This window comes from Harpia harpyja, chromosome 14 (assembly GCF_026419915.1).
Source record: "Harpia harpyja isolate bHarHar1 chromosome 14, bHarHar1 primary haplotype, whole genome shotgun sequence".
In the NCBI taxonomy this organism is placed as follows: Eukaryota; Metazoa; Chordata; class Aves; order Accipitriformes; family Accipitridae; genus Harpia; species Harpia harpyja.
The window spans coordinates 29,531,584-29,555,928 of NC_068953.1; the positions used below are offsets into that span (position 1 = coordinate 29,531,584).

General features: G+C 44.7%; 1 protein-coding gene across 5 annotated transcripts in view; it reads right to left on the reverse strand.

Moving 5' to 3' along the window:
- Positions 1-13,173, reverse strand: part of ATOSA (atos homolog A) — a 49,590-nt gene extending 36,417 nt beyond the window's left edge. For 2 of the 5 annotated variants that reach the window (XM_052809004.1, XM_052809003.1), the window contains exon 1: positions 12,754-13,173. In XM_052809004.1, coding sequence (XP_052664964.1) covers positions 12,754-12,769 — 16 coding nt within the window. In that variant the 5' untranslated portion in view covers positions 12,770-13,173. Of the gene's footprint in view, positions 1-199; positions 280-4,356; positions 4,599-5,406; positions 5,568-12,753 lie in introns of those variants that run through there. The other 3 variants (XM_052809002.1, XM_052809000.1, XM_052809006.1) reach the window with 3 other exon arrangements.
- Positions 13,174-24,345: the final 11,172 nt, after the last annotated feature.

Below are 24,345 nucleotides of genomic sequence, written 5' to 3' on the forward strand. Positions count from 1 at the left end.
CTCCTCCCCGCACCCCCCTCCCGGAGCCCCCCGACCCGCCCGTTTAAATTGCATCCTCAGCCACAAAATCCAAGGACACCCCGAGTCTGGGAGAGCGGCCGCCGCAGCCAGGACCCGCACCGGGCCGCCCGCGCAGCCGGCCCCGCCCGGGGGAAGCGGGAGCGGCGGAGGGGGGGCCCGGTTCCCTGCCGGTACACACCTTCTCTGCGCGGCCCCGTGCTCCCGCAGCGAGCCCCGCCGGCGCGGGTGGGTGCCCACGGCACCTTCCACAAAGGAGGCAGAGTAGGGGCGCGCATAGCAACAGGGCCGGGCGCCGATTGGCCCCGCCGGGCGAGCGCCGGCCTCCTCGGCGGCCCAGCCTCCCCCCGCCCCCGGCCGGCTGCGCCGCCCTGCCGGGGCAGGTGAACGGGGAGGGGGAGAGGAAAAAACCCCACTAAAATCGGCACTGGAGCGCTACCGTTGACAAAAAGGAGCGCTGCCGCCGCGCGTGCCCCTGCCTAGGGAACAGGCTGTCGCGGAACTGCCGACGCGCGTGGGCGGGCGGCCGGTGCCGGGGAGCGCGACCTGCGGGCGGGCCGGGGCACCCACCCGCCGGGCCCCGGGGGCAAACGTCCGCTGAGGCGGCGGCGGACGGAGCCGCCGACACCCAAAGGCGGCCGCTTTGTCCCCGTTCCCTCTGGGAGGGGGATTTTAACGCCGCCGAAAGCCCCGAGCCGGCCCCAGCCGCCGCCAGCAGCAGCGGGGCACGGCCGGCGGGGCCTGCCGCGGGGAGCAGAATCGCAGTAGACATAATAAAGGGCGATGAGATTCTTTTGGCTCCCCTTGTCTCAGGGGGGCACGCTGGCATTTTGCTACCCGGGCCAGCCGGGAACTCGGAGTCGGGACCGGCGCCCGAGCATCTCTACGTCGGCGCTACGCACTCGGTGTTCACACACGGCACCAGTTCTGAAGAGTCAGCCCCGAGTGGCAGAGCATGCGAGGTGATGAATATTTACATCTGGAGTGGAAAGAGACGTCAGCCCGTCCTCCCGCCAGCCAGCACGCGCTAACTTCCCACAGCACTTTTTCCACTGCTCGCCTCAGACCCCTCGGAAGCGGCTCAGCTGCCTCATCCCTCTAACCCTTCCAGCGTACACAGCGGGGAGGAAAATCCCGTCACTAGCTCTTCCTTGCATTACTGTAGCTCTTAAACCCACCCCGTGAGCACCCTACTTCAGTATTTTTTACGACCCCCTCCTCAATTTTTTAGCGGGCGCTTTTGGGGACTAATTTATGAAGTTGTTTCAAGCGAGTAGTCTCAAAACTGCACGTATTATTCTAGGTGCAGTCCAAACAACGTGTTGTCTGCATTAAACAGTTTCATCCAGTTCTTACCTATTTACAGGAACTAAAGTCAGATGACATTCACCATATTAACATAATCAGCACCAAAAAAAAAATCTTACTCTCAGCCTAACCACGTCACAAAAAAAGACTAAAACTGTCGTTCTGTAATTAGATGCCACGAAACCATGAGAAGTCCAGATCCAAAATCCAGTAGCACCCACTCACGTGTTCAAGAGCATGGAAAACATGCTACTTACTTCACAGAACAATGGCTTTTCCCCATTTACATTTTACACAGCAGTATCATTTAGCTGTGGTTGCGAGAAAACATAGCCTACACGAGATTTTAAAGCAGACATTTTATCCGAGGAAGGTTGGATGCCTTTTAGTAGTTGGTCCATTTAAAGATTGTAGATACAGATAGTGCCTTACAGAAAGTTATACGCAAAACGTACCATTTCATTAGTTACTGACACTCAAGCTTCCTGTATATTTTATCTCAGTTTGCTTTCCAAGTATTTTCCTTTCATGGAACATTTACTTCTACAAAAACACCATAGTTTACATAATTGTCTGAAAAAGCAATTTCAAGTTTTCTTAATCAAGCAACCACCTAGTCTTTGAAAAAAGTACTCAGATGATTTTCTGGAAACTGTTATTCAATATCTATGGGAGGAACGTAAGAGGAATATTTATCACATCGGTAAACACAGTATGTTGAAAAGTTTTGCTAACAAGAGGCAGAAGCAACAACCCCGAGTCAATTCCCACGGGGGCCAGCAGAGACAGTATTCAGGAGCCACCAGTTGTTTTTACAGGCCAACTGACAATGTTTTAGTGAGGAGCAGCTGCCCCTAAATGACAGGCATACCTACCCACCATAATGCTCCTGAACAGTCTCTCCATATTGGGCTACTGGAGTGCAATCACAAAGATCCTTTTCACACCTGATATTCTTCAAATACAGTAAAAGTAGGACAGCATGTTGACACTCCAGCTTTTAAGCTTACAGTCCTAAGCCAGCGGCAGGTATGCGGAGCTGAGCTCTGTGTCTGTTTGTGGAAGAACACCCCAGCAATGAATGCATCAGGCCTAATAAAATGCTAAGTTTAGAAAGTGCAATATTAGAAATTTCACCAAAAAAACACAGTTCGAAGCATGCTACTCATTTATCAGTTTGATCTCAAACTCTTCCACAAATTCTAGCAGAGGCACAAGATACATACAATAACAGGACATTGCTAGCGCGACTGAACATAAGAGAATACAGTAGCACAGAGATATACATAGGACTTTATCCTAAGCTGCATACTCCATCATCATCATAAAGTAGCTGCACTTAAAATACTAATACCCTTGCAGTTTTAATACTGTGCAAAATGACAAGTAATAAGCAAGATAAACAGACTGTATTTTAACCCACCTTCTGCCACAAACAGGATAACACTTATTAAAATAAAAAAGATGAGGTCTTGATAAGAATGGATTTTATCCTAACACAAACTTTAGGAATAAGCACTCCTACACATCTCACAAAGCAGGAAATCGCAGCCAAGCGTGATTCATCTCAGTATCAAGTCAACTACGCATCAATTCAGAGGCACTTGCCAGTAGACCTAATTGGCACCATCCCTACATTACAAAAAACGCCCAACTTCAGCCTTTGGAGGGCTGTGCCAAAGCACAGGATGTCTAGTAAGAAGCTAGTTCAGAAAAACACTCTAGTTCAGATTCCAGCCCTGCCTTGTGCAGGAAAAGCGAGGTGTGCACACGACTCCCAAGGAGCAAAGCATAAGTGACTTCATGGCACCTCATGTTTACACAGCCTAGTTGTAGAGACAAGCTAAAAACAAAAGCACACTTCTACCAACGCATCCCTTGCTTGAAACAATCATTTTTGGACTGAGTTATTAATTTGCAGAATATAAAAACCACTAAGCACTCTCATGTAGACAACCCTATTCCCCTTCTCCCCCCTCAGATGCTCAATTCCTCAGAACAAAGCTGAGATCAGTTCTTGATGCTTGCAACGCACATTAAAGAGCTGATAAGATATACCATTCACCGTCTCAATAATTTATGTATAGTTTTCCTTTTCTGATGTTTAAACTCAAATTTCTTGAGTGAGAAAGACAACATACGGTCTACGGCACACCTAGAAAAGTCGTAAGCATCAGATGCTAACAGTTCCACTATGATTTTAAACCAAACCAAAACAAAAAAATCAGTGCATACCATAAAACTGCTCAAAATTTCATACTAGAAGCTTAACTGAGGATGAATATAGCCAGCTTACAAAAAGTGTCTTAAAACATTTATGAAAGTCCATTATATATTCTCAACATGAAGACGGGATGAAAGAACATACAACTCATATCAAGCATCATCACTTAACCTTTTCTCTCTAGTGGATCCAAAAATACTTTCTCAGAGAAACTCATTAATTCAGCAAGGCTATCAGTAGGAAACATCCAAAGGCAGTACAATAATAATAGCCAGTTATGCCAATTTTAGTGAACTAAATCACTCCATTTAAGATGAGGTAGATGTGTATTCTAGCAGTTTTGCACTGATGTCCTGATCTTTACCTTCAAATTTTTCTAGTATTATCAACTATTCCTCCTGTTTCAGCTTCATAAACTGGCTACTTGGTTTTATTCATTCACTGTTTAACAGCATGCACACTGTTAAAGAGGTCCTCCACACCTTGCTTGCGTTAGTGTGGTGTAAGCAGTTACGCTGTGAATACTGCTACTAGTGTAGTTATGGTAGCAATCATTACCCAGCCCGCTCCTCCAATTCTGGTCCTCCAGATACTTTGCTTCTCGTGGCTTCTCCACGGTAAACAAAATCTCTTTGGCCATTCAAATAGCATGTGCTTCAAAAGGAAGAAGCTGTTTCCCCCTCAAAATAAAGCAAAACAAAGCCATACTTTTCATTAAAAGGCATCTGAAGTGGGAAACCTTGCACATTAAATATGGCTGAAGACTCGCTTTTAAAGAATTATACAGCAGAGAAAAAAGGATTTACCTTTGAGCACCACGAGTGTTGATACTGATCCCTTCGACCTAACCATGCATTCCTGGTCCATACGGATCTTGACAATTTTATCCCCCCCCTGTTCAGTTCCTACAGGCAGGAAACTCCTCCTCTTTTACTCCACATCACTGGAATAATTACTAAAGCTCCTCTTCTCTTCTTGATGTATCTGTTCTCTTCACCCCTCCCCACAAGTCCAACAACTTTATCAGAATTAAAGGCCCGAGTAAAAGCTGTAACAAAAAAGAACAAGTAAATAGGATGTCTTACTGGGGCTGTGTTGTAAATATTCACATCTAACATGCAAACAAAATGCACTGATACTTGTGACTTGAAAGAAAACTGCACAGAAAAAAAGCATCACCCCAACATATCAAAAATTCACTCTCTGCTAAACACTGAAGTTATGCCTTCAACAAGTAGTCGTCACACACATTTACTCAGATATTACTCTTAACCACCCTCTCTGCCCCTCCAAGCCTACTGACAAAGCCTTGTACCAAACTTGCTGACCTGCCTGAAAGTGTGAGTTTGAGCCATGGCTTGTTTCACTTACGTTGTTGGGCTAGTGCCCTGGCAGGGAACCAAGGAGAACAATACCTGGCAGGGGAGAATGGCTTCCCATCACTCTGAAAAAAGAGCATGCTGACCACAGCAGCTCCTTCCTGCACCTCTCCTTCTCCTTTCCCTGACCCTCAGTAGACACCACCACCACCCTACCACCTCCCACCACGGTACTGACTGTACTGAGGATACGGGCTAATACTCGCCATCCTCAACTCCCCTGAAGTTCTCTCTCTCTGCCCTTCCCTCCCCCATTATACCCAACAACAAGATGATACTTGCACAGCACCCTGAGAAAGAAGCTTAATTTATTGCAGCACAGAGAAGTGTGAAACATGCCCTAGAAATCCTGAAGGCTTATCAGTGGGCAAAAGAATGCCTGCATGCACAGCACCATTAAGAGGTTAAACTAGCATAAGCGGTCACCTGCATGTAGTCTCGCTAAAGAAGATCACAGTCCAAAATGGACTTACTTACCAACCTGTTTCCCAGGGATCTTAACGGGAAAAAAAAGTCACTAACTTCACAGGATACACAATGTAAAACAGATGACATGGCTCGTGCAACCAGAGATTCTTTATTTCAGATATGTTCTCTTTTTTATTATACCTCAGAAGAAAATCCAACTTGTTTTTTCCCTAGGAACAAAAAAGTCATACTTGGCAATAGGTTTGGGAAATGCATTGATCACTGCTAAGAGAAAAGTCTAAGTGTCCCGTGGTTACTGGCTACTACATGCCTGGACAGAAAGAGATTGGATGCCTTCCCACAAAAATGAAAAGCGGTCAAATCAAAATAAATGTGTACGGGGGGAGCTGAAGAACTCCCTTTATTGCTCTTTATTGTTATTTATTTTTATTATTATCTTTATTGTTTCTTTAGAAACAACATTGTCCAGAAGACTTCTCCGTAAGACTATTTTGTTTACCTTTATTCATAATAAGGATTCTTACATTCAGAACAGACATGAAAGTATCATTAGTATTTCACATTTGTGGAGTGCTTCCTTGCCCACGTGTTCATCTGCCTCCGTTGATTCACGCACAGGTCTCCTCTCCAAATTATGCCTGAGAACATCCTCATACTATCCTATTACATCTTTGCATTTTGCGTCAACACAATGTAGTAATACCATCCCAGATAGCAACTTTAAATAGTTTTGGTCCCAAAGCTAACATTAAAGGGTAATGCAACAATCACTAGCCAAAAGAACTAGTCAGGCCAATTTAACAAGGAAGAAAATGTATTAAGTTTGATTTGATTCGGTCAGAATAACACTGAATTGTTAAGAACAGCTGAAGAACTTTCATGACTGTCTTACAACTCAATTGTACTGTTTACAAGTAGCCTTTATAAAAAAACATCTCTTCCAATCTTGGTACAGTTATGCATGCAGATCAAGAATAACTGCACATGGCTTTGGCTGTGTGCTTATAGCTATAGTCATCCCACCCTGCACAGGACCAGCAGAAAAAAAAAGATTATGTAATGAATGTGAAGTCTTCCAAAGTCCAACCCAAGTCCAAGAGGTACTCTTCTGTATTTGCATTCACCCAGGTTTACAGACGACCTTAACTGCCTACTTATACATGAAGTTTTTGTACTCAGCAGTACAAAGGTAACCATGCAATTGTACATGCACTTCTAAAACAATTTAAACTTAAAAACTGGCTTCTGTCTAAACATTAAATACAAATGACCTGCAAAGACTGAACAATTTACTACCACCTTGAAAGACAATGATGTGAGACACCTTCAAAAATCTAAAACCCATAGTTTACCAAGTGTCACTAAGAATGGAGGAAGTAGTTATTATAGCTATAATAACAGTTGAACTACAAGACCTTATTGACTAAAAGACCAGCTAGTAACTGCCGGACTGTTATCCTAAACTTGTTGCTGATAGGATAAAAGTCTATGGCTATTTCACCACCATTTAACAGTTGCTATTAGTAGACATTCGTCAAAATAGCAAAGAAACATTTTGTAATCAGTGAAGCAGACAAAGCAAGTTCTTTTAACAAATGTCATATAGCTGGTTTGTTCCCGTCAGTTACTCTGTTTTCACAGAAGATTTCTAATTTTAATAAGCAGAATTTCATTTGGCAAAAAAATCACATCTCTCATGAGAATCTGTATTTATAAATGTTAGCTTATTTTTAAAAACATTTACAAGCTGGCAGACCTCAGATCCAATAATAGTTTCAACACTGCCCTTAACAACAAAGTCCAATCTAATACGCTTCAGCCCAGGGATCTGATCTGGCATGCCAAAGTTTCTCACTTCAACAAGTAAAGAATACGGTCAGAAGGGTCAGTAATATAGCCCAAGCCTATGGGTTTGGCACATCCACAAGCCCCAAAATATCCACCTAAATGCCACTCCAGCATCATCTGTTTTAGCAACAAGAGCCCCTCTGAAGGCGGCTAGTATGGACAACACCAACTAAACAAAGAGAAAATGGCAAAGTTGTTACTAGTATGGTTTGTTCTCTCTGAGGAACAGGCACGCATGAAGAACTCTCACTGCTGAACACCAATAAAAGCACTCTTCCAACCCAAGAGCTAGTTCTACAACAGGAGGACTTGCCTCACTGTCGACATCTAGGTACGAGTTGCAGAACAGGTAGGAAAACTTTAACATAAGCAGGCATTTCAAACCAAAATTTAAGATTTTCAAATTCTATAAATTAATAACCTTAGATTTATTGGGGGGGGGGGGGGGAGAAAAAAACATTAAGCACCTAAAAGCTAAAAATTCTTCGAAGTTACATTTTTGTAGTAGAAATTTAGTAAGAGCATATATTCCCATTTCATGGGTGCAAGGACAGAGCTGTATTGGAAAGCATCTCCACCCTCAATGAAAACAAACCAAGCAAAAAAAAGGCTTATATTCCTGTTCACTCATCCTCATCCACTGCATCTATATATTATGCGTGATCAGGACAAATCTGTTCTCCCCAAAGATTAGAGCTAGATGGCTTCATGCCTTATAAATGGAATGAGTGTAATATCCTGACCACCTGTCAGTTTGGTTGGTTTGGTTGGGGTTTTTCATCCTAAACAGTTTTACGTTTTCTTTCTTTTAAAGAATAAGTTGGTTTTATTTGAAAGGAAAAGCAGACACCCCACCCCCCCCCACCCTTTCCTGCCCGTCAGAGCTAGCGTCCCTCATCACACGCACCTTCTCGCACGTGCCCCTGCGCAGCAGAGCGTGTTTGCCAGCACGGCTTCCTCCCGGGCTAAGAAGCAGCGTCACCTCCAGCTCATTATCACCCAACCTGCACTTACCTGTGGCAACCAAGCCCGAAGCATTGCCCAAACGCTTTTGGAGTGACAGCTCCACTAAGCAGGAAGCACCTCATTTCCAGTTTATTACTTTGTTTACTGGCTACATCGTTCCACCACAGAAAAGTTTAAGTGCTTGGTGACATTTCGCTGAGAAAATACTATAAAATTAAAGCGCCTGTATCACAGTGCAATATAGGACACTAAAATACCACTCAGCCTTTTGAAAAAGATATTTTCACTTCCTGATCTGCATATTCTGTAGCACATGGTCTTTGCTAAAAAGTTTTCCACAAAATCTTTCACGGAGTTAATACAGGGCATAAAAGCAAGTCTTGTTTTTAAAAATGAGGACCTTATCCAGATCTCCTAACTTAACAACTAACTCCACAACTCCTGAACACATTGGTTCGGCTCACTTCCCCCCCAAACACATGCCGCCTCATCCTTCCTCCTAAGGATCTGAAGAAAAGCATTCAATCAACTGTTCATCTTCATTAATCTCTCCTCCAGCTTTCCTCACAGACATATCCAGAAATCCTTCAGCTATGTTTCCAACAGGAGGTAGTAAACAGACTTTTGTTGAGCCCAAAGAGTTAGCTCTTCCCATACCAAACCACCAAATAAGGTGGAACAAAGTATCTTAACCCAGTTAACTACAAACACACCCAGAGGCACATATCTGAGTTTGACTTGCAAAGAAGGAAGGAGAAGAGAAAAAGCAGTCTTCAGACTGATTGTTTCTCTCTTGTTGACAGAAAGCCATTTCTTTAAATTAGGATAATCTCAAGGAGGGAATTAACGCTTCAGAAAGTATGAGACAACTGCTTTTTTGCTTAATTTGTAAGTGAAAACAGAATAGTCTCTACACAGAGAACACACAGCAGAGGAATAAACAAAGAACGGTAATAAAAAAGTAAGAAAAGACTAGAATAAGGTGGTAAAAAACAGCCAGCATGCATTTAGAGACAAACAAGCCTGTCTTCCTCCTTTAACTGATCATTCATGCAGTGAGGGGGAGGGAGGAGGAAGGAGCAGTAACGCTGAGCTATTTAGACTATAGTAAGACTTTTGATGTCTTGTAACATTCCCACAGTAAAATATGACTATACTGTAGATTCATCTAAACCACAAGATTTTTTCCAGTTGTGCACCAAGTGTACTCTAAGAGTACATAACAAGCCTTCTGAGTTTGGCAGTAAGCTATCACCCTGACATTATGCAATGTTTTCATTAACTCCGATGGTGAAACAGCGTGTTTATACAGTTTATGAACAAAGCTGAACTGGAAGAGTTTGCAAGCACTCTGCTACGAAGTCTAGTTCTGTCTTCCAAACTCAATAAACTGGCAAAGCGATCAGAAGTCATTAGAACGAAGTTCAATAGAAGCAAGAGCAAAGCTCTGTACTTGAGGAAGGAAACAGCAGTCCAAACATGCAACACGAAGCAGCTGACTAGGCAGCTGTACTGCAGAAACAAAATCGTGATGATATCGTGGATCAAAGCTAGGTAAGCTGATATGTTGTTACTGCAGAAAGACAAAAAAAAAAAACAAACAAAAAACAAAACACCAAAACTCCAACATCACTCCAAAAACACTGTATGTAAGAAAGGGAGATAAATCATTCTTCTCACAGGCACTGGTAAAGCCTCAGCTGAAGCAATGTGACCACGGTATTTTAAGATGCTTCAACACTTCACTTTAAGAATGGCAGCATAGGAAAGGTAAAGCCAAGCAGCAGCCATCAGTATTTTAGTTACTGCATTCTCTAGACCCAATATAGAGGCAGTTATGTGAATGTGCTTAGAGCAAGCACTGCCCTTCCACACTGACACACCACCTGATGGGTAAGTCCTGAGCGATGCTCATGAGACACGTTCTGTGAATGCCCTGTGCCTTTGCATGGCAAAGGGGTAAGTCCCCATTTTTTACCTGCACTTTCAAACCTCTCTTCCTCACTTAAACTGCTCCATGGGTCTGCTATGCAACACTCCATATTCCATCTCCTCCATACCGCTCTCATATATTGCATGTTTCTATCTGTAATTTTCAAACTTTCCTTATTATAAAGGAAGGTAAGTACCTTAGGGCTAAATTTCCCTTTTTTCTTCATTTCTGCTCATCCCTCTCACCTCCTTAAATTAAAATATTCTATAACATTTCCCACTGTTAAAAAAAGCGCTTGCGCATTTAGATCTCCCCTTTCTTCTCCTGAACCACCCACTTTTGCTGGTGATAACAAGAATCTTACTGGTAGTATGACAAAGGCTAAACCATACCTTCTCCCAACATGCCTGGGCATTACAATCTTAAGTATAGTTTTAAGCTTAATTCTAACTACAAGAACTACATCTCCCTGTTCCAAATGGATTCTGATACAATTATTTGTAAGAATGAAAAAAACCCAAAACATTTCAAGTCTTTTTAAGAGTCTGTTTCTTTATGTTTGACTTCATGTGCAGATTTGCAGTCTTCTCAGGATTTTGAGGGTCTGTAGAAAAGTGAAGACTGTGGCAAGCTGAGTGGTCTGCTTCTCTCCTCTCCTTTGCTATTAATTTGCGACAATTGGAAGCAGGTGACTGCACACTTGACTGCCTGTATCTTGTGGTGCAGCTGCTATGCAGAAAGCAGCACATTTAAACATTTGCATGATTCGTGCCTCCTAAGAGTCTCTGTGGGCCGCATGTGGCATTTAGGCAGCACTTTCACAACCCCCTTTGTGCATGGTATTGCTCTATTACATTAGCTCAGTTAAGCTAGAGGTATCTACTAAAATGGCTGAAGATACTCTCCAACGTTTGGCAAGATCCATGATTTCTTTCAAGAGTTTTGTTAATTATCTTAAAAGAATTTCAAGATATTACTTCTGAAGGGTTTCACCCAGTTTGTGATAGACATTTTACAACAGATAGGAATCTCGATTTATTAACGTCAGCTTAGGAAAAAAAAACCCAACACCACAACAACCCAACAACCTAATAACTTGCTTTCTTTATAAATTTGGTTTCCTCTACACCAGATTGGTTAAAAAAAGGCATCTGATCACTTATCATACAGCAACTAAAAATGTTTCTAACATTCTTTTTCTGCCTAAAAATTAAAGAAAAGAACAGACAAAGGTCATATAAAGGTTTTTAACTTCTGCAGCAGAACATTTTAAAGCTGCAAATATTGACTTGGGTTTTACCTGGCTATTTTGAAATTTTATTTCACTTTGACAGTAAATAGTTTTCAAACTTCAGGGTCTGGTATGAAAATCTAAAGCTATTCTAAAAACAACCTGCCTTGCTGCAATCGACCAGGTGAAGGTTTAAGCAATTAAGAAACAAGGAGGAAAGTGAAGAGAAAAGCCCATTTAAAATCCCTAGTACTTAAACCCCATTAATTTATGCATATGTTCATGATCGGTTCTGTACTATCTGTGCTATCATCACACCATATAATCCTTACAGCATATACATACAAGAAATCCACCTAAGAGTGGTCATTTATGCAGTGTCGCTACTAGCAAACGTATCATTAACAGACTTAATTAAGACGTGTATGTCATGTAAGTGTTAGCGTTTAATACACAGATATCTAAGCTATCTTAAAAGTGTTTCTCAAAACACCAAAGCGATTATGACACAAAAAGAATGTGTTTTTAAAACTGAAAGCAACCAGGTAAACAATAGAATCATCAAAACTTTAAGAAATCCAAATATCCAAGCAAGATTTTTTTGTTTTAATTAACACTCAAAATTCTACGATGAGCACCCATGAGATTTGTTTAAAAAAATAATCTTGCTTTAACTAACAGGAATCAATAGTCACTGGTCCTGTGGATCAAAACAGAAGTCATGCCGTATTTTCAACTCTAGGGGCATCAGCAGCTGTTGCTACATTGCAAAAGAGCTGAAGTGTTATAAACATATACGTAGACAGTCGACTTTATTTTTCTGTAAAACCAGATGTTAGTAATCCAGAAAAGATGTAACCGAACGATTGTGAAAAATTAGTATTTCGGCAAGCTTGTTATGATACATCTCCTTTATAACTGCAACAAAACCCACCGTCAGGTTATAAAACAACACAGATGGAAGTTACGGTTATTTTCGGGGTGTTTTTCAGCTACGTTTTGACATCTGGGTACATGTGCCGACATTGTCAGTCGATGCCCGATTTGCCTCGGACCGCCTCTCGCCTCAGCGCTGCGGTTCTGTGCTGACAAGCCGATTGTGTTTGACACACGAACTGCAGCATTCCCAGAGCAAAAGCAGCTCGCTACGGCGTTCGTCTCCCTTCCACCCAACCAAGACAATGGAAAGCCGAAGGGCAGGCAGGACATCGGGCTGTTAACCACCTTCGCAGGGCACCGTCCAGTATCCCGCTCTCCTCAGCATTTCCCCAGTTGAACCCGAGTACCTGGATTCTCTCCCATCCCCCCAAAATGACCGGGGAGGGGACACGGAAACAGAGCGATAACACCGAATACCGGGCTACTTCTCATCCCGGGAACAAAACCCAAAAGAGAAATACCTTGATAAACGCTTTACCTCGTTCCGGCTTCATTTTCCTCCGTTTCCTCCGCGAGGTCTGAAAGGAGCCGAAGCGCTCTGCCGCTCTCCCCGCGAAGCCTGGCTGTCGCTGCCTCCCGCCAGCGATATGAATTATTTTTCGCGTGTCAAAACAATAAGCCGGAGGCCGGCCGCGCCGCCGGGGGCTCGCCCGACCCCGCCGCTAGCAGCTGGGCCCGCCGGCAGGCAGGCTGGCGGCGGCCGGCCGGGGGAGGCTGAGGGCCGGCGGCCTCTCCCCGCGCCCAGCCAGGGTGTCCTTCCGTGACACGGCGCCGAGCGGGGCTATTTATAACCTGCCGGGGAAAAAATCCCACAACAACAGACCTCGGCTCACCCCCGGCCGCGCCGGCTCTGAGTCACCGCGGCCCCGGGCGATGGCAGCCCCCGCCGGAGTCCCCTCCCTCCCTCCCGCCTGCCCGAGGAGGGCAGCGAGCTCCCCCCCTTCCCTCCCCTCCCCTCCCCGGCCCGCGGCCCCCGCCCCGTCACCGGCCGGCGGCTGGCGGCGGGGGGCTGCCCGGCACCTTCATCCCCGGCCCCGCCGCTGCCGCCCGGGCTGCCGGGCCGTGCCCCCCGCGCTTCGCCCCGGTCACACAGCCCGCCCCTCCCGCCGCCGCGGAGCGCTGCTCTCCATGGCTCTGCCTCCTGCCCTTCCTCCTCCTCGCCGCTGACTAACTCCCCTCCTCTCCGCCGGGCACTCCCCGCCTCCCGCCGAGCGGGGCACACACATCACAGCCCGGCGGGCAGGGCAGCTCGGCCGCGGGGGGCCCGCCACGCTCGGCCGCCGACAGGGGGGTAGGGTGGCAGCCGCCCACCGGCACCGCGGGACCAGGACCCGGCTCGGCTCCGCTCCGCGCCCGCCCCGCGCCGCGCTCATCCCGCCCCCGGGCCGGGACCAGCCGCCCCGCCCCTCGCCCGCCTCACGTGACCCGCGACGGCCAATCCCCTGCCCTCACTTCCAGCCTGGCCGCCCGCCCGCCGAGCAACTCGGTTGTCGTGGCAACGGAGCGCCGGCCCGGCCGGGGCCTGCCGCCGGTGGCGGGCCCGGCCCGGCCCGGCGGCGGGGAGCGCGGCCGCCGCTGCCCTGTCGGCACCGCAGACGGTGCCGCTGCGGTTTATCGGTTTACCCAAACGGCATCCTCCCCTCCTACCTTCCCCCCCCCCGCCCCCCGCCAAGTATTTTGGCAGGCAGGTTCCCGCCCCGTGGAGGAGAGCGGCCCCTTACTCACCCGGCTCCGGCGGAGGCTGGCGCGGCCCTTCAACCCGCTCCCGCGAAGGGCCTTTCCCGCACGGCCGTCACCCGCTTGCCGGCTTTTCCTCTTCACCCTGTACAGCTACGCAGGTGCTCCCACGGTGGCCCCCCGCATTTCCCCACGAGCGCGTGCCCATCGCTGTAGGGGTTTATCAATCTTATCTATCTACCATCTAGAAATACAGGCGCCCGCTGAGCGGCCACTCGAAGCGTGAACTGCCCGATCCGCGGGAGGTTGTGGCCCCTGCCCGCTCACGCCACCCGGCCAGAGGAGCTGCGAAGGCGGGGAGGGTGCCGCGTTTGTGTGCCGGGCCCCGGGGGAGCCCGCAGCCCTGATGCCTTCCCCTCACACGCCCACCCACTGCCCAGCCTGGCAGCGCTGTGCTTGACACTCACTTGACACCGATAACTATTTTGTGCAGAGAAACAATGGAGTCGGCCGGGCTGTGGTTACACAACCGCCTTAATCCAGCAGAAATTCAAGATTCCCCGAAGGGATGGGCCTGCGCCATCCCTCGTTTCGAGGCCTGCACGGCTGCCTGGCAAAGCAGGTCAGGAACGGGGGCTGCTGAACACGAACCTCCCCGCGACTGCGGCCCTTTCTGTGCCCTGAGCCCGAGTCCGTCGGGTGCAGGCACACTGCTAGTGCCACCACCGACAAGGGGGGAACGAGCTGCTGCAGTGGTAGGGCTCCCTCTTTCACCAGGGGCCCAGATCTATGCAGGCTAAAGTGGCCGTGGTATCATGGCCTCGTGACAGGAGAGGGAACGGGTCCTTCCCCTTTCAGAAGACCCTAGCTCACCTGCAGACTGTAGCAGGGCCAGGGAAAGCCCCACAGACAGCTCTGTTGCTCCGAGTTGGACTCGGTCAGAAAAGACAGATGAGATGATACGGGCCTCTCTCACTTTAATGTGGTCCTATAGTTCACATACACACAGGCACCGCCACACCTCCAGTGGTTACACTGGCAATTCCCTGCCACTGTGATTATTGTTTACAAACACTTCCATCTTATAGACTGAGCGCTACGGGGAGCACTCACTCCCTACAACGAGATGATTTATAAATATGCACATCTTCTGCCCTTTCTTTAGAGAAACAATGCGCATGGGTCAGTCAACTAACTCCCCGTCCTTTCTGGTGCGCCAGGATCCCTGCAGATGCATATACACCTAGGATCTGCGTAGCACCCTCTTCTCACAGCTAGCCGAGCAGCCACTGAAGACATTGCAAAGAGTGTAAAAATCCAGAACAACTCAATTCGACGCTATTTGGCTCATATGAACTACACCTATTTCCCTCTTTCATTTATCAGGTGTACATCCTTACACTGGGAGGGTGCTTCACAGAATAAACTGTCCAGTAAACATCTCTCATTTCAGTCATACCCCAAAATACGTAGGCAAGTAGGAGGGTATCATGCAGCGCTTTGATATTACACTCATAAGTACATGACTGTCACTTCTGTTGCTGCGTGACTGCTGTAGATACGTTTGGTAATTACAGATCTCCCAGCTCTCTGCCGGATGCAATATAATTGCAAATGTGGCAATCCAGAATTATAAAAGGAGGAATCTGACTGAGCAATAAATACTGTAGATGTGTGTATATGTGAAGTTCAGCATGACTACGCTGGGCATGATTCAGCCACCTGTCAGATCCTCCTACCAGTGATAGTCATCCTAATGAAAAGTCACATCCTTTAGGCCACTAATTGCTGCTGTAAGACATCGCAAATTAGTTTGTAGCTTGTTCTAATATTGGTTTTACAATCAAAATCAAATCTGCCTTTCTACTGTTTAACTACAACTGTAGCTATTTAACTGTTATGCTTCACGTAGTATTTTTTGATAGTTTTAAAAGTCTTAATCTCACTTCGGCACCTTTTTTTTTTTTTAAACAGCTCACCAGACACAATTAGGCCCAACTTCCAAGAAAATGCCCTCTCAAAGCACTTTTTCCATAGTATTTTCTTAATTAATGAGCCAAACAGTAAGTGCACAGTTTCCTGTTACTTCGTAGTTCTTAGGAGTTCAACCCAATGGGAAATGTAGGTGCCAGCCTGAAAAACACTTATCATAAAAAAAAAAAAAGTAGTTCTAAGGGATACGACAAGAGTAAGCCAGGTCGGCACTCCTACTCCACGTGACTGCATAGGAAATTTCAGGATCAGCTTCCCCTCTTGAGTCAGACCATTTCTGAACCCAGAGAACAACGGGTATGTCTGAGATACATGCTTCAGGTCCTGCTTCACTTCAGACAAAGAAGGATGGTTTCCCTTTTGACCACATAGACATACAACAGATCTGAAAAAAGCAGAACAGAAAATTGAGAATGATTAGACAGATCTAATTTTACAATATTTCATGTATAATATTAAAAGCAAAACAAGGATAAATATCCCAAACAAATTTGTGGACTTAGTTTGGCTAAAATGATTAAAAATGGCCTTGAACTCATAACTTCCCTCCCAGTCACCAACCAAACGATGAGCGCTGCATGAATACACAGAGAAAATATGGCATAAGGGGCTTCAACCACGAGAATTCGCTTACACATACTTGGAAATTTTGGGGGAACAATGACAGTATTGAAATACATTTCTGACCTCAGAAGCTGAACATCAAGTTAAAACATCTGAAAAGCATATGGCTGCATTACACATCACACAAAAGCAGGATTAGCTTAGAAACACTAAAAGAATTTTAACTGCCCTACCACTACTAAGTCTAGACCAACACATACTTCTGGGAGCACAAGCAGGGACAAAACCAGGTTTCTTATCGGTTTGTGTCTCATGGTTGATTAACTTTGGTGTCTAGACAGGTGAGAGCTTAGGCTGCAGCATCCATGCAGTTAAAGCGGCTCTTGCACATACAGTCTCCTGTGCTGAAAAGTGGGAGTTTCAGTGGCAGCCTCTTTCTCAGTGGAAACCTTAATGGGGCCACCCTGCCTCCTTTTCCTGAGATGCATCAGACCTTTCTTCTTTTTTGAACACTACCCACATGTGAAGCGTGGCTGAAACTGGCCATTGGATTTAAAAAAAAAAAATCCCTACTTGGGGCAGCGTGACAGAGTGTTGTCACATAAGCTTTGTTCATATAGAAATGAAGTTTTTTTTTAAAAAAAAAAAAATCAAGATAAATGTATGGCTGTGTTTTCTTTCAGACCTTCAGCACTTCACACTTTTGGCATGGTCCCTGCAACCTGGAACAGAGTGTATTTTAGGTTATATCCCCAAGTGTCTTTTCAGCTTTAGCTGTCAAAGTGACATCTGATGCAGCAGATCAAGATTCCTGTGATTCCTGGAGACAATTACTGCCTGTTAAGTGATGTGGCACAACTACTTTTGACATGGCTGCCACCTCTATGGTATAAAGCCACCACACTTGGGAGAATATTATAGCCAAAGGATGAAGACAGTCAGAAATAGACTAGAAGATACAGTATACAATGAAACAAATTTGAAGTGTGCGAAAAAAACCCTACGAGGAATCAACTGTAATTTAATTGTCACCAGTAGTAACCACTTTGGAAAGAGCATTAAAATAGAAACGAGTTATGTGCTTGTAGGAATTTATTAGTCCGCAAGAACTAATAGATTCCTACAAGCTGTTACTGAAACTGAAAGAATTATAAACCAATATACTTAAAATACCAATATGTTCTAAAAGTTTAGTTTTAGGGGTTATAACCATTTGGGGTTTGGTTTTTAGTTCATCAATATATACAGATAAGTGTGTCTAGTTGAATGGAAGAGAATTCATCATAATTCTTTCTCAAGATACATATAACCACAATAGCAAGGATAGCTTGAGAAAACTGTCTTCTGTATGTATGCCTACCTTTGTGTTACCACCATTGGCTTCAGCATCCAATACTTCTGAGCATATGTTTTAGCCCCATTCATCTTTATTTAACAGCTAGATTTAAGTATTTTAGTAGCATCAACCCAATCAGATTCAAAAATACATTAAAAATGCCCAAACTGCGTTTCCCATCCTTACAATTTCCAGGTAACATGGTTTATTATGTCATGCAGAGATATCTGAGTGGCATTAAGGCAGTGCTTCCAGACCTCCTCCACTTGCTTTGTTTCACCCTGATCTGAGAGGCAGGAAGACCTTGATGCTGGGAGCTACAGAGGTGGTTTTGTTCTGTATTCCTCTCCAGCCCATGCAGAAGTTCCTCCACAAAGCTTCTCACCAGCGTGATTTTGAACAGCCCTTAGGCCTCTCTGTTACATTTGGGGCTTGCCTCAGGATCAAAGAGAAGAAAGTAAACTCATCTCATCTTTTCATTTTGAGTCCCCAAACACAGACTGTCATATCAGAAAGTCTGCAAGATGGGCCATACTCATGTTCTACAGAGTACTACATGGTGAGAACTCTGTGCACTGGGTACGTGCTGATACAGTTATACACAGGGATAGGAAATTAAAACCTTCAACCCTGGATGTCCAACATTAGCCCGTAACAACATTTGGGCATTTAAATAAAAGAGCCTGATTTTCAACGGAAAAAAAAAAAAATTCTCTCCAGCTCCCATTGATTTCAGCAGAATTTGTCAATTCGCAGCATTTTTAAAAACCAGTCCACCTCTACTCAGGATCCTAATTATGGAATTAGGCACCTAATTTTAGATACTTATTTTTCAAAGTTTTGGCCTATCAGCTTGATTCTTACCTTGTTATCTCAGCTCTCCCTGGTATAAATGCATCAATTAAGTCAATGGAGTTACTTCTGCAGGAAACCTGGCCCATGACTAGAAAATCAGGATCTGCAACAGAGTAGGAACAGCAATATTTTAGTTTTCTTTCTTAGAAATACACAAATCAAGGTCCTGGTGCTAAATATTTTGAAGAGGGTAAACAAATGTAACAAGTGTAAATCAACAGGTGGTCTACTGTTAGACCCTGGTGTTTGCTAACTTACAGGGATTTATCTTTTCATACAGTTCCTACCAAAAACCTCCATTGCTTAATTTCACTACTAATTGGCCCTTTGAAAGTAAAAATATATAGCTATTTTCATGTTCTTACCTCCTAAATTCACTTTTTGAAATTTGTTAAATGCTATCTGTTGGGGTTTTTTTCCCCTGCATGCTCTCAAATTCCTTTATTTTCTAAGTAGTACTGTCTCACTGGAGACACAGCCAAGACTTAGTTGAGAGGGAACTATCAGAACAACAGAGCAGTAATTGCACTCCTCAAAAGGAAAGCTTATCCTCCCTGCCAGAAATTATTTCCTGGACTCAACACTTTGCTACAAAACCTTGTTTACATACAGGAGATTCCTTTAGTTGGAAGCAACCGAGTCCCTGTCCTGCACTGCTCCTCAAGTTCCCCTGATCACATGGGATGCCCTGTGCCGCCTTCACTCTTCTGGCAGCAGCAACAGGAGCTTAGCACCTCTCAGGATGGAATCTCTGCTTCTGCTGCTCTTCCAGAGACTGAGGTCAAGCCTTCTTGCCAACAGACATTAAGCCCTTCCTGTGTTTCCATAACTCACTTTGGAAACAGTAACTTGTATAACCGCTTCTCTGTTCGAAGCAACTCCTAGAATGATACTTCATAAATCTTGTATGCTTCTTTAGTAACTGATGTGTGATGCGTAATTAGATACCGGCTCCGAAAGAGAATCGTGTTGTCTCATCTGAAGTGGTGACTGGTGGTAATAGAAATATAGAAGTATGAAGATAAAGACATGTAAAGGTTCCGCTTTACAAAAAGATTAACCACCAGTTTTGCATAAGTGTCAATCTAAGCGGATACCTACTCAGTAAGATCGCAACAGTTAAGTTTCATTGCATCAGCACTTAACTTATCAGGCAGTAATGCACTGAAAAGTAAACAATCTACTTGTGAATAGATCATTAATTTCTGAAAGAGAGGGAAATTATTCTCTTTTACATAGAAGATATTTTCTGTGGCTGTAATAGTTATTCTAGACGGGAAACAGTTTTGTTGGGTATTTTTTCCCATTATTTTTTCAAGGGGCTTGTGCAAGTTCACTGATGAATGCTAACATTACACAATGTTTACCCAGGACTAAGCTTGATGGAAACATTAATCAGAAAATATATAGGTTTCCATATTAAAACTGAAGTTTTTGTAGCAACAACAAGTCATGACATTCCCTGAACAGGAAGTAGAGATTTATGTTTGCCAAGAGAAACAGCAAGATGTCACCAACAGTAGAAGGTTTTGGGAAAATAGAAGCACAAGAACTGTTTCAGTCTAGGACACCTCTCGCCACTCAGCACTCTGTTTACTTTTGAAGAGGTATATGCAGAAGCTATGCCCCGGTTACTCATTGCAGTGATCCAGCAGGAATCCAAGCACCCCATTTATATTATTTCTATTAATTTCAGTGGAAAGTGAGTGCATAACACTTGGAAGAAGGTGTTTGGAGTTTTGCAATGCTGTTTTCCTATTGATAATGGCTTGATCTATCTTGCAATAATTTCCAGCGCAGTGCTGCACAAGTAATGGCACCAAATTAATTGCTGGTGTAACTCCATCTGGTAGAGGTTCATGAAGTTCAACTTCTGATGCATCTGCCAGCCCTGTTTACTTTCCCTCTCCTACCACAGCACCTGGGTCGTGGTTTAGCACTGTACCAACGAGTTGGCAGCACATCCCAGCCGCCTTCTCCCAGCTTGGCCAGCTCTCTCATCTATGGCAGGACTCGCGTTCACAGCCTTTGCCCTCACGTGCCTCCACTGCTACTGGCTGCTCATCTGGAGCTTGAACCACAACCACCTTTTGCCAAGTTTTTCTACACAGCTGTCTGCAGGCTTGCTATCCCGTTCGGCCTCTGTCAGGCAGGCCTTTGGACTTGCCAGTTTCAGGCAGTGCTCATCCTCCATCACATCAGTACCCATTTCATAGAAGAGTCCAACAGTCAAAGGTGAAGCAGAGCCACCATCCCTCCAAAGGGCCATCTTGTCATACATCTCACCCTGCAAGCGTAGCTGTTGCACCTGGGAGCAAACTGACACAGTGAGCATGTTTGCAACACATTAAAGAATTACTACAGCTACACTGCTGAGTGTATTGAAATTACACACAACTTCCCACAGGCACTATAAATGAAAAGGGTAATTCGTTTATGTAGAGAAGCGATTACCTTGCTGGAACAACAAGTCCAGCCTATAGTTCTACCCAGGCTAAATTAATACCACAACTCCTACTAGACTTACGAGAGAGTAGGGCAGGAAAGTAGCACGTTGTTAAATACAGGGCAATATTTAACATAACCACACGCATGGTTTACGAGAGAAGTTGCATATAATTTACTAAAGTAGTCAGTGAGTTGGGGCTTATTAGGTAAATGCCAGAGCTATTGCAAAACTGCCATGGCCTCGCTCTAAAAAATTTTAGTTGCATAGTTACTAGCCATAGCCCTTCTAATACATTCAGGGCCATTTAGTGGCATGTACTACATGTTAAAAAGTAAAGACTGAATGGAAATGGCACTGAGCAGAATGGGTTGCAAGTAGTCATCAGGACTGATTTTTCAATACAGAAGTGTGAAAATTACCCAGATTCAGGTTTCAATGGTGCCCAATTTTTGTTCCTTTTTTTTTTTTTTTCCTTTTTTTAGATAAAAAGTATTCCCTAAAATTCCACTGATTAGCTGCTGTCCTGTAATTGTATAGTCCATAGTGAAGAATGCTGTGGCTCACGTCACTCATTGGCAGGGTCAGTTGTATCCATCCTGAGCCCAGTTCCACTCTTGTCATACACCAAAATTCCCCTGATAAAGACCAAGCCTACATCTCTCACCCCAAGTGTAGTGTTTGTAAGCTTTACTGCACCTAAACCAAAACAATTTCTCTTTTCAGGAGTCTGACATCCTCTGAAAGTGAGAGCATAATAGCAACTATAGCAAAAAAATGAGCATTAAAAGCTGAGCTCTGGAAGGCCTGATTGTACTTCAGTGTGTAAAAAAAATAATAAAAAAAAAATATTTATATCCTTACCTGGCAAATGTCATCAATGGTGAAATCCTTGGCCCATATACAAAGGTCAACTCCCCTTCATACAGAGGGAGCTAGGATTTCAACTCAGGCTATATTGGGTAGTGCTTTCTTTGCTACTTACACACTAGATCAATTATAATTTTAATCCTTACAGTTGATTTGTTCTCATATTGTATAACATTATTTGAAGGGGAAGGGAAGTTGACATTCATTCAGGGATCTCGAACAAAGGCAATAAAGTGCAGTATGTATACTAGAAAATAAATAAAATTGCAGTAAGTTATTAAATTGCTCACCTTTGGATGTCAATTAAAACTTGAAAATTAGAGACATCACTGTACATATTTATAGCAATGTCAATCTTTACTTAATTAGGCTAGGTATTTTTTTTTTTAAACTAGCGATACAGTTGGAACATTGTAGCTGTATCTGTGCTTATATTGCTTTTGGCTCCTCCTGCATTTCTTGGTTAATTTATTTTCCCTTTAAGTTGTTTAACCGAGTTTCTTTCTTTGCACAAGACATAAGCAGCTTCACTGCCTGGAAAACACGGGGCCCGATTGTTCTCCTGCTTACACCAGTGCAAATCAGCTATGATCCCACCAGTCTATAGAATTACATCAATGTAAAGCTGACGTCAGAGAGATAGCAATCAAAGCCCTTGTTTCCAAGTTAATTGTTTTTGCTTAAAAACAGCAAAGATGAGTACAGAACACATTTGTTCTCCTTCTCAACTGAAATGTCAAAGCAGCACTGCAGTTTTGGCATCTGATCTGTATGGGATTTGCACACATGGATCACGTTTCAAAAACAGGGCCCTAGTCACAACCCATCATGCTAAGAGTCTATTTCCTTGATCCGATTTTAAGGAAGGGGAGGGGTTTGCCCCTGTTTGTTTTCTGTCATTGAGACGACTTTTTCCACTGTCCAGAGCCAGTAGCAAACTGTCATCAGCTATCAGCAATAAACTCCAGCAACAAACACGTGGCCCATTTAAAGCCGTTCCTCCGCTTTGCTTCACCAAGTCACTCACTCTGCACATTTAACGCTTTCAGATTTTTCCTTGGCAAATGAAAGAAGCATCATACCAAGACTTGCAATCTTTCCCCCCCACCCCTCTTTAAATAAATAGATCTATTGCTTGTGAAAGGGACTGAGTGGGGGAGCTGGGAAGAGGATACATCACGGAGCTCCTGGGCTCTGGGCTGCCTTAGGAGGCTGCCATAGACTGCAGCATCTTCAGGGCTGCTCTGACTTATGGCAGGTACTTTCCTGCCATAAACTGTGTGATGTCGCTTTTCTCCACTTCCTCCATGGCTCTGGTCACCGCAGCACTGCATCTTCATCACTGCTTTGTTAGCAGCCTTCTGGATTCACCTCCCCTATCTTTAAAAATCTGAAAGCCAGGTCCTCATTGCAATGGAAACTTGCCCCGGTGACAGCCATCCATCGCCAAAGCACGTTCAGTCGTGCACGGCAGAGGTGAGCTGGGCTCACATGGACACGGTGGCAGCTCAGGCACTGAGGGTGCTGCCAAGGCACCGGTGAACCCCCCCACCACCGCTCTCACGTTATGCCACGCACCCACCAACTGCTACCCGGCTGCTCCTTTTTCTGTTCCCTCTGCAGATTTCGAGCGCTGACCAGGAGCACTGGTTTTTGTTTGCACTGTGGGACTTCCCCTTCTGATTATAGTCTCCTCCAGCTGCGCAATAGGCACCCAAAAGCTTTACCTGGCAGCGGTTCCAGGTGGTTGTAGAACACCGGCTCGACAATGCTTGTACAGCATTAGCTGGGATTAAGCCTGCACTCCTTACACAAGCTGGAGCCACACGATGTAACCGACATACCCTGCCCCTCAAACAACTTTCCTCAGAAGTTTCAAATGAAGTGATTTAAAAATGACACCCAAAGGTGTTGGGCTTTTTTTTCCACCATTACTCAAACACCAAAAGTACCATGGGTGCTAATCAGTTCTTTACATGCATACTATCTAGCAAAGCAGTAACCTGAAATTTATTTATAAAATAAAGCACTTGAGCTGCCACAGCACGTGCAGAAGCTACAGTTTGCGTTGAAGAGAAAATTCAGAGATTCCCTTGCACTTCTCCAGGGTGAGGGAATACATATTTTTGGTAATGTAGCTACAAGGAGAAAAATGGGCAAACCAGAGGTAAAGAAAACAAGAGGGGAAAACACTGAACTATAGATGAAAATAAACAGCTGAATCTAGACAGGAGAGTGAGACTGATCATCTCCGATCAGACAGTGGTGGTCCTCACTGACCCCCCAAATTCTGTTCTTACACACAGTTGCTAGGAATTGCCAGGGCAGCA